The sequence below is a fragment of the Pleurodeles waltl genome, chromosome 12, assembly GCF_031143425.1.
Source record: "Pleurodeles waltl isolate 20211129_DDA chromosome 12, aPleWal1.hap1.20221129, whole genome shotgun sequence".
In the NCBI taxonomy this organism is placed as follows: Eukaryota; Metazoa; Chordata; class Amphibia; order Caudata; family Salamandridae; genus Pleurodeles; species Pleurodeles waltl.
The window spans coordinates 190,574,797-190,586,069 of NC_090451.1; the positions used below are offsets into that span (position 1 = coordinate 190,574,797).

At 40.9% G+C, this 11,273-nt stretch overlaps 1 protein-coding gene across 1 annotated transcript in view; it reads left to right on the plus strand.

The window, feature by feature from the left end:
* The window catches only part of MAP1LC3B (microtubule associated protein 1 light chain 3 beta), a 32,863-nt gene extending 21,893 nt beyond the window's left edge, over positions 1–10,970 (plus strand). Inside the window, exon 4 of the mRNA XM_069216694.1 lies at positions 9,181–10,970. Within this exon, the coding sequence (XP_069072795.1) occupies positions 9,181–9,355 (175 nt within the window). The 3' untranslated portion in view covers positions 9,356–10,970. The remainder of the gene's footprint in view (positions 1–9,180) is intronic.
* Positions 10,971–11,273: the final 303 nt, after the last annotated feature.

Below are 11,273 nucleotides of genomic sequence, written 5' to 3' on the forward strand. Positions count from 1 at the left end.
AGACACCTTCTAAAGAAACCGATAGCCGACCTAAATATATTGAGTAATGAGCGACGGATTTTGCTCCTTCTTTTTCTAGGGAAAATTCTTGAAAAACATGTTAATACCATTTTGGTAAATTACTTGTAGAGCAGTGACCTATTGCACCTAGCACAGTCTGAAACCGCATTGGAGTCTGTTGTGGATGATTTTAGAATGACAGTCACCCTTTGCGACCCCCTGGCCTTAGAGGTGTCCGGAAGACAGGAGGCAACTCGTCCTAATGCTCGTTGTTGTGGACTCCCGTTTCCTGGTTTCTGGCAATTTTTTATTACACTAATAGTGACTAACATATTATTCACTATTAGTGTAATAAAGAATGGAGTACAATTAGTTGGAATATAACTCTACCTGTCAGCGGATGCAAATAAAAGGTGTTTTTAAATGTGTTGTGTGCATTCTTGTGGGGGTGTGTGTATGTGAAAGTAAAGGCCAAATGGCATGTGATGTCACTTCCGCAGCTCCTGGCATTTTGATGAATTGATGTTAATGGGTGGGGTGGTCTTTATGTATTACACGGCTAATACTCCACTTACATAGGGGTTGCTTCAAAGGCCACTTCCTCTCATGAGAATTTCCATCAGTGTATGTAGGATGTTACTAGCTGGCTTACGGTGAGCTCAAGTTTAATAAAGGTAGAACTGCGGTAATCTGCAAATAAGGTACCATGACTATTTGTCTAAAGGTGTTTTTTTTTTTTTTTTTTCCCTTCCCAGACAATTTTTCCTCACTCAGCATCCCCAGAAGTATGGAGCCTCTTCATTGTTTAAAAAAAAAAAAAAAAAGTCTCAAACCTCACATATCGATAATCTATCTTCCACATGATTTTCTCTTCTAAAAACAGAGAGAAAACCTCTACCTTTCTTACCAGTGGAGCATAGAATTTTCTTTATTCAGTCCACCATCCTTTCATTTAGACTATGGTAATGCCTCGTATTGAGCACACTGGGCAAACTGATTAAACAGCTGGCATTCATCCAAAACGCAGCTGCTTTGTTGTCATAAGTTGATTTATGTAGAGGTTCCTTCTCTTATGCATTAAAAAGTTACATTGGCTACCAGTCGGTAAAAGGATCATTTTCAAATCACTATGGGCCTGATTTAGATCTTGGCGGTAACAGTCCTGCTGATGGTTTTTCAACAGAAAACCCGTTCTCCAGCTTGGCAGCCTGCTCAATTTAGATGTTGGTGGTCCCATAGGCAATAGATAGCTGTCCGTATTCATTGTCAAATGAATGCTGGCACCACAATAACGTCACAATCACACTAGTCAACTGTGTACATGTGTGCACATTGCATGGGGACCTGGACTTGTAATGTTGGGCTACCAGGTGTGTGTGTGTGTGTCTGTCTATGTGCTTTTGTAATGGGTGAATTGTAGGGAGGTGTAGTGGGTGATGTGGTTGTCAGATTGTGTGCTGCTTACATGTAGGTCTACTGTTTGGTTGTGTTGCTGTGTGTAGCATTCAGGTGAGTATCGTTGGGCTGTGGTGGGGTCTCGTAATGTGTGTAGTTGTGATATTGTGTGAGTGTGTAGTTGTGTTGGTTGTCATGGTTGGGTTTGGTGTCGATAGTGTGTATGTTTCATGGATGTATGGCAATGTGTATTTTCGGCAAGTACATGTTGTGGTGAAATGGGAATGCATAATAGTTAGTGTATGTGGTGTTATATAGTGTGTTATGCAGGGGGACACACATGGCTGAGGTACAGTGTGTGTGTGTGTGTGTATGACTTAACCTCTGTTGCACAGGCAGACTAGAATATCCATTGGGTCCTGCACCGTCCACTCTCTGTCAGAAATCTGCTGCCTGCAAAACTATAACATCTAAATATGGGCAGCGGGAACCTGCCAGCCTGGCTGCTGGGAAGAGCACTCTGTTGTGGCAGTTGGTGGCTTAGCCATAGTATATTGGCTTGATGGAGTACGTCCGCCCCTGCAGCGGCGGATTGGCGGTAATACCATCAAGATATAAATCAGGCCCTATGTATTGTGTATAAGACTCCACATATGTGGTATTTGGTCTACCAGCTAGGTTGCCAAGTAAGATCCACTGAAGCAGACCACCTGGTTCAGGATAAATGTAAACCCTCCAACGATGAAGGCATATCATTTTCAGTACAGGCATACGCCTGTAGAATACGTTCAGTGGCACTGCAGAAACTTAGTCTTCTGGACAGCATGTTGATATACTTCCATTCTTTCTTTAATAGTTTTCCTGGCGTGTTCTGCCCCTGGATATGCCTCACATTGTTCTAGTGCGATACACGAAGTCTGCTAGTGGTGGCATATAGGGCCATGTTGGCTCCCATTATGGGTTTTGTTACCCATCTCAGCTTGTGCAACTTATGGGCCACATATGTCTGCAAGGTAGCAGTGAACATGAGGGCCCAACAAGCAGTCCCTACACACAAGATCCAGTAATTTAGGCTTTGCCATAATGATGGTCTTAATGTGCTGGTAGTGTCTCCTTTTTCAACTTCTAGAATTCTATCTCTTTGGAAACCTGCCATGAAGAAGATCCAACCGACATAGATGCCGGCCCCAAGCATTATGTACCCTCACCCGTTTGCCTTTTTAGTTGAAGAGATTTGACACACTCTGTCTAGCTGGTTCTCCCTCAGAATATGTGAGTAAAGTGAGCGCTTGATTTCGTTTAATCCAACCTTCAATTAGAGTGCCATGCTAGTTTTTTGGTGGGTCCATCATGTAAGCATTGTAGTATCCCTCAGCAATTTCAGGCGAGAGTTCAAGGAACCGAGCAGTAGATGTTGGGGCAGACACACTTTGTACAGTCCCACTACATTGATTTGAGATCAGGTATGTTCTTCTCTTCAGTGAATTTCATAGATCTACACATGAGGTTTGTCTATCCCGTCTCCCTTCAACCTTCCAAGGACTGTATTGTGTCCTGTACTGCTTTAAGGTACAGCTGTTGCGAGGTCTGGGCTAGGTTACACAAGCCCAGCCCGAGGGACTTGATGATTGGGTGATTTATTATTTTGGTGCTCTTATTGCACACACATCTGTGGTAGGAAGTCCATATTTTATAAACGGATGGTATTTTGCAGATACCTGTGAAATATAATTTTCATCCAGTGCGAGACCTCGATTCGGTCTGATTTTGTTTGCTAGATGCCTAATTAGTTACTAGGCATGACCTTGCAGTTAAAGAATGACCCACTAAAGTGAAATAGCTTCCCCTGTTATAACCCTTTGTTACATGGTTACCTGTTCATTCTCATTCTCTCCCTCTCGCTCCCTCTCTCTTTCTTCTACCCGCCCACCCCCCAAGCATTGCATTTGGTGTGCGCGCTATAGTTTGCATTGCAGGTGTGAGTAATGGATTGTGGAGCCAGCCGTGATGAGTAAAGTTTAGTGTGTGTGCTTCTGTGTTTTTTTTTTTTTTTTTTTTGTTGTTTTTTTTTGTTAACATAACTACATTAACTTTGGTTTTTTTTTTGTTAATGAATGTCAGACGTTTTTTTTAAAGTTAAGAATTTATAACTAAAATCGACACTAACAACTGTAAGTGTGGTTTGTCAGTGAAAATATATTGTATGTGAGAAGGCTTGGTTCAATTATTTTGATATTATTTTTAGTATATCTAGGAACAGCCGAGATTTGCGTCATGTCTTTGTTTGCTCTTCTGTGATGAATTTTGTTTCAGATAACTGGAGGGCCAACATTTGAGGGTTTTGTGTGTGACTCATGGTAGTTTTAAGTGGATTCTGGCATCGAGGTTGAAGTAGTGGAGGTGTTTTTCAGCACCTGAAACAAGCAGAGTTGCAGCACGTTGGATGGCTTTGTGGTGGGCGAGCTTTCGTTTTTTGAGGCCCGTTAATACTGATTTACTGACATCTAGGTGTCTGACAAGGACTGAACAGTGTTTCTGAAGTCGGATGGTGAAATGAAAGATTTGATTTCCCAGAGAGAAATTAAGTGAGTCAATTTTATCAAGTTTGGAGATGGAAGGTACTGCAGAGCTATTTTGGTCAGTAAAAAAATCCTAGGGATTTGGCAGGTGCTTCAGAAAGTGTGAGAAAATATACATCTAAACCTGTAAATGTAGGTCTATTTTCTAAATTATGAGAATGTGACGAACCAGAACCGAAGATGGTGATTGTCAATTACTGTTAGTTCCAGATCGTAGCTGTCTGACCTGAGGAGTTGCCCACCAGTTGAGGATTTTTAAAGCAAGGGTGGGACAAAGCAATAAGATAGAAGTGTAGCTTTCCATTAGGTAGGAATTTATGCTGAAGTAAAAGTGGCTCAATGGCATGGATTGCTCGCTCGCTACCTATTGTTTTATCAGTACTATCTATGCATTGGCTGCAAGTGTTTGAAAAAAAAAAAAAATGGAAGTTTTGAAGAAAAGTGAATTTGGATGTGGAGATTGAGAAGGGCTCTTTAGGTGAAATGGGCCTCTCATGTATACTGCAGGCATAGTCAAAGTAGAAAAGTGCTAAGGAGATGGTGACTTGTAAAATTTGGGTGAAACAACTTGATAGAAAAAGCATCCTTTGGTTACTTGACTGGCTTGTCCTATAAATGAGTTGACCATACATTACCATCCATAAGGTTTGGTAGGTCTGGTGATAGATCATGGGTTGATTTTATTAAGCTTTCTCCATGCTAGAATCTCCAATTTTTCCAATGTATTTCGTCTAAATTGGTTAGTTGGCATCCAGTGGTTAACTGATGGAAGGCATTTGACAATGGCACAGGATTCACGTTTTGTATGGTTTGTGCGGCATCAGCATTATTGGAGGCAGTAAACATGAAAGCGGAAATGAGGTCAGATATAGGGCTAAGTTACATTTGGAGAGAAGCAAAAGTAGAGCCTTTTATTGCTCTGGAGGGGGGGGGGGGTCATTCTGAGAAGGGAGACTTAATGTGATTAAGGATCTTTTAGTGGAAGGATGCAATCCAGTGCAACATTATGTCCTAAATTTCTGTTTCAAGTCCCTGCAATATCTTAAATTAAAGAGCACTATCAAAGGAGGTTTGCGGCCAGTAACAGGGCAGCTGCCACTCTAATGAACCAACGGTACTCTTGCTAAAGAAAAAAAAATAATTAGCAATGCAATAGGTCTCCTATTTGAAGGAGTTGTAGTTGTTGGAGTTGTAAATGCATAACTGGGCTTCTATTGCCACATAAATTGGTCAGCCCTGCCGCATAATTCTAGGCACTTCCATTTACCTCCTTCCACTATCTGCGGCAAGAAATACAATTTTTACCATTATTTATTATATTTTTTAATGTTATTATTTTACACCCAGCCTAGTATGGGGATCCATAGATGACCTAGACAGAAAGAACACATTGTACTGACTGCTTTGATGGTGGTCCCATTGTCCTAGGACCACCACTTGGTAAGTTATGGGCAAAAATGTTTTGTAAAAGGACTGGCCTGCAAAGCATTATGGGGTGCGTTTCGGAGTGCAGCGAATATTCACTATAATGCTCAGAACAGCCCCTATAGGGCACCACTATAAAAAAAACACGTTTGTAAGAAACATGGTCATGTAACCATAGTCTGCCCGCAGAGAGCGTAACTACATAAAAATAGAGTGGCAGAACATAATGCAGTGTAACAATATATTTACACCCTAGAGGGTGTAGTGCATTACACATTTTCAGGCCAGCGGGCCTAGTAAAATAATATTACAAACAAGGCCCTTAAAACACAAACTACTCCCAGCTGTAAAACAAAAGTTACAGCCATGAGAGACCTAAAGAAAAACAGTATTGGGAGGGGTTATTTTTGGTCCCTCCTCCCCTTCCCCCCCCCCCCCCCAACCTACTGTGGGGATCCAGAGATGACCTAGATAGAGAGCACGTCGTGCTCAACGTTTTGATGGTGGACCCATTGTCTTAGGACCTCCACATGGTGAGCAGAGGCAAAAATGTTTTGTAAAAGGATACCCTGCAAAGCATTATGGGGCGAGTTTCTTAGTGCAGCAAATATTGTAGTATCTTGACTGTAATGTTCAGAACAGCCCCTAGAGGACGCCACAATAAAAATAGCATTTGTAAGAAACATGGTCATAGCCACATGAAAAGAGAATGGCAGAAAGTAACGCAGTGTAATGATATATTTAGCCCCTAGAGGGTGTAGTGCCTTACGTATTTTCAGGCCTATTGCAATAATATTACAAACAAGGCTCTCAAAAACACAAACTGTTCTCAGCCGTAAAACAAAAGTTCCAGCCATGAGATTTTAAAAAGACCCTGAATGGCATGAGAGGTTACTATTTTGGGGTCCAGAGATGAGTTAAAAAGAGCACGTCACGCTGAACAGTTTGGCAGGGGTCCCATTATTGTAGGAGTGCCACAGGCTGAGTTATGGGCTAAAATGTTTTGAAAAAGAAATGCCCCCCAAAGGATTATGGGGTGAGTTTTCTAAGTGCAGTGAATATTGTAGTATTGGTTCTCCCTCTGTGCCGGGAGAGCCATGTTGAGATTTGGGTGGGTTTTTTCTGTATTAAATGCGCTTGTTTGTATATTTTTCAACTGATGAACTTGTACGTAAGTGATACTCTTGCAAAGCGCTCCCCGATCAAGTTTCCCGCTGTATGAAACTTCTTGTTGGTAAGTGTTACTCATGTAAAAACATTCCTCTGATAGTTTGCGCTATATGAAACTTAAAAAAAAAAAAAAAAAAAAAATTTTGAATAAATAAAAAAGAACTCCCCTACCATCCCCAGCTTGCGTATTTTGGGTGCATACACCACAAATAAACAGTGGCATGCCCTAAAACAAGGAAGAGAAAAAAACATATGGAGCGCAGAGGCAAAAGAAAAAAAAAGTAGTGCGCCACACTAAGGTATATGGCCGATTGTGCAATAATCTATGTCACTTGGTCAGTCTCCAAGGCCATAACAAAGCATCCTTAAGGCGGGACACATGTAAAGCATTTACCTATGAAATCAATGGAATTTTGAAAGGCAGGCCAAGGAATGAAAATGTGAAGGGTGTGATGAAAGCCCACTGCAGTAGATTACAGCATGTTGAGAGACAACGCTTGTGCACTGTCTAGGCTCGACCTAAAAAATGAGTTGGAAGCCCATGTGGATCTATTGCATGCGCTGACTGACTTTTAAAATGGTCATCCTCAGATGGATTCTGTGCCCCCTGATATTTGAGCCTGGCACAACCCTGCATATTGACAGAGGCTCAACGCACTCTTCTGTAGCATGGCTATGTCCTCCATGTCATTATGAAGACCATTTTTGTGTGATTTCTGACCCCCATACTGCACCCACATTTTTTTCAATGGGCCATGCTTTCTTGTTGTTCGGATGGCATGTTTCACTAGTACTTGTTTTTTTGTATTTTTTTTTTTTTCCTTCTTCTTCTTCTTCTTCCTCCAGCCAAAGGAACTAAAAAAAAAATGACCTCCACCTTATGCAAGCTGTAACTATATCTTCACTGTGCATTGGACAATAATCATATCCACATTATTTCTGTTTATCATTTTGATTACTAGCAAATTTGAAAACCTTCAAACTGAAGGATTTGAAATGATCTCAACTGCCTTCGCTCTAGCAAAGCACCTATGCATCCTCAGTTTGAGCTTAGTTGAATTCTTACTTTGCAGATGTTCATCCATCATTTAGAAGGAGGTTCAGTCCGTGGAGTGGTCCTTTTTAGATCGGTTCTTCAAAACCTCAGACTTAATGACCTGTGAATGCAGTATTCAGTATGGAGTCTGGTTCATCAAAACGCATTTACCTATATTTTTCCTGTTGGACTGTACCTTGGCAACAGATTCCTGGCACTTTGAGATATTGGAATGCTGAGCCCGTGTTCCCTAAAATAAAAAACTTTACTACGGATTGAATTTCCTGTTGATGTGCTCATTCGGTCTTTTGTAATTTCTGTTATCTGCATTCTGCTGAGGACTATGCTATTTGAAATGAAGAGAAGGTATTCTGGTGGGGTATCTCTAGCACCCTGACTAGTGGTATGTCCAAGGGCTGCACTCATTTTTAATTCCCACCCACAGCTAAAAGCAGTCTGTTTACGAAAGACCTTTTGTGGCCCATATCAAAAACTTACTTTGGGCTTGCAACCAGCCCATTGCTTACCATTGGTTGGCGTTCTTTCTTCTCATTTGCTTGCTTCCTATTCAACGGCTTTTCTGCTTCTTGCTTTTTTTCTCCTCGTCTGGAGCGTTTCCTTTTTGCCATCTTTTATATTGGATGACTTGTATCTTTCCACTGCTGACGTTCAGGGAGCTATTTTTTTGTCCTTAAGCACTTGATAAGAGATCATGGTATCTTGCCCCCCCCCCCCCCTGCCCGCTCCCCAAGACATCAAACCTATCTGCCTATGTGTTGCTCCTTCTCCCCACACTCCCAGCTTGTCCCCCCCCCCCCCACACACACACCCCAATACCCCACTTTCCACGTTAAGCAATTTCGTAGCTTCACTGGTCTCAATCACACTTTCCTTTGTACTCACACTTAAACCTTGTCTTCTCCACCACTCACTGTTCCATTGTTTTCCCACCACTCCTGGCCGAGAATGTTTTTAAAAATGGGTTTGTGTTAAGTCTGGTACTGGTCATCTGCTATTTTCTTAAATATATATTTTTATATATTTTCATGAAAGTAAAGTGTTTTTTTTTAATTTTATTTATTGCTTTAAGTGACATCCTCCATCTTGGAAAAGTACATTAAAAAAAATGGATAAGAGCGTGTCCAAATGCAGAATGATGCATTAATAGCATAGCTTTTCATGCGGCTGCCAGCAGCATCATGACATCCATTCAACTATTCAGATTATCAAGCCTTTTTGTCTTTTCTTCTGTTTTTTTCCGCTGGTGCTACAGAATCTGGAAGATTCATTGCAAAAGCCAGTAGGTCAGAAAGGAGCGACCTATTGGCTTTGCAATGCTTGTTGGCACATGGTTGCCATCACTCAGTGATTGGAACTAATATTCTTGTTTTATGAGCATGCCAAGTGTATTTCATGCATTTAAGACACGTGTGCTATTATGCTCACTTGCAAAATGTAGTGGTTGGTTGCAAAACCATAGTTGTTTAACGCTGCAAACCAGTATTTTTGATTATTCCAGCGTATTGGATGATGTGACTCTCCACATGAACTCACTGGCTGTGTTTCCATTTACAGGAGGCGCCTACAGCTGAATTCTAACCAAGCCTTCTTCTTGCTTGTGAATGGACATAGCATGGTCAGCGTCTCCACACCTATATCTGAGGTCTACGAGCGTGAAAAAGATGAAGATGGATTTCTCTACATGGTCTATGCCTCTCAGGAAACATTTGGAATGCAATCTCCCGCCTAAGCAATTTTCCTGCTCCCTTGTCGGCTTTATTTTTGTTGCAATTCCCTTCACTAGAAGGTAAAACACATTTCAAAGGGACGTCACCATCAGTTGTGTTAAGGTTTTAACATCTACTGAAGATAAAAACTTTACTATTGATGAGTCTTTTTATTCTGGGCAAAAAACAAGACCAATGGTTAAAGTGGTTTTAATGAATGAAAGTACATATCGTACTTTTAGATTGCCAAAAAAAAGAATGCGACTCCTGAACCACAAGTTGGTTTAAATAAATGGTATTTAAAGTAAAATGGAGTGCATGGTCTAGTTCCTCAGTGTAAACTTAGTTTACTCTGAGTAGACCCTGCTTCCCCCTCAACCCCATGTAAAGGGATTAATTTAGATGAGAACCCTGCAGTTGCTAAGGCATGAGCTTTACGTCTTAGTCAACCAACGTCACTAGTCTAGGTGCTGTTGCCTTACATCAGGTGAGAGCCGAAAGGCTAATTAAGATGGGTCTTACTTTAGGAGTGATCAGTTTCCTCTCTAATTCGTTGTTTACCAAGCGGTATAGCTTTACCCATGCCGTTAGATACCTGTGGACCTTTTAATATAACTGTAGCACAGGAGTTAATTTGATTTAATATGTGCATTCTCACTGCTGCCGTCTCACTGTGCCGATCAGCTGGCTTCCAGAATAGTACCATGCTTTAATGTAATCAAGTACATTAGTTCCTATTTCCTTCTTGCACGTAGAGATATGTTTATTAAAATCAAAGCAAATGATGAAGCAGTTATTGTGTCAGTGGATAGGTTAGAATAAATGCTTTGTGAAAGCGATGAAACACGCAACACTTGTCTGCTTTAATCGTCCCAGGTGTAAAGGTACATTTCTTTATCACTCATTTAAGCTCTAAGATATAGGAAGCAGATTTTGTGTTCACCCATAAGAAAAGATTAATTTGTATAAATACTTTTTGGAACCCCAAAAGTGCGTTGTAACCCAACAAGATTCGTCTTGCTGACTTGTCTTATTTCCAGAAAAGTTGTGTGGGTTTATCCAGGAACTTGAAATCGGGAAAAAGTATTGCTGAACATGTCGGGTTCCTTTCTAGCTTTAAACGAGATTCAAAGTAAAATTGGTTTGATGCTTCCAGCAGGTTGCATAGGATGCGAAATCTTTCATTTCTGAAGCGGGCGTGATTACTTCACGTGCAGAGATTCAGTTTGTCTAGAGTCCACAGCAAAGAGACTCGCTATATATAAATGTACAGGTATGGTAACTGTATAAGTGAAAGCTGTAACCTATTTTAAAAAGTAGGGAAGTGAAGAAAACTGTGTTTCTTCACCCTGGTATTGAATATAACATTAATATTTTAATCGTCTTATAACATTTTGCATGTATTGCAGTCACTGTTTCCCGGATCTGCTTGTTCCTCCCCCCGCTGTGTACTTTTTATTTAACTGTATGGTAAATTTCTGTTATGTTCTCGTTAGCAGCGTGAAAACATATTTTCTGAATTCATGACTGACAAGTATACTTGTAACTGTGTGATCTGTATGACTGCTTGTGTACAAACGAGTGTTGCTTTTTAAAAAATCAATACAGTACTTCTACACGGATGTATTACATCCACAATAGTGCGTTTTCTGTGTTTATTTCTAGTGAAACGGTAAAGGCACTCAGTGATATTGCATTTCTTTATTTTCCATAAGAAACGACTTGCTCAGAGCGTTACATGCTGTAGTCTTGTTTAATGCTGTGGGGACATGGAGACATGACAAAGCTGAAGCCCTTCTCTTGCTAACACTGTTCTCCTTTCTGATGTAAGTCAATCAGCCTTCCTCTGCAGAAGGGCTATGTTAACATAGGTCCTAGTTTACTACACTCACGCCAGAGATTGAGTATATCCACCTGTAGGAAGTTGGCTCTGTATGCACT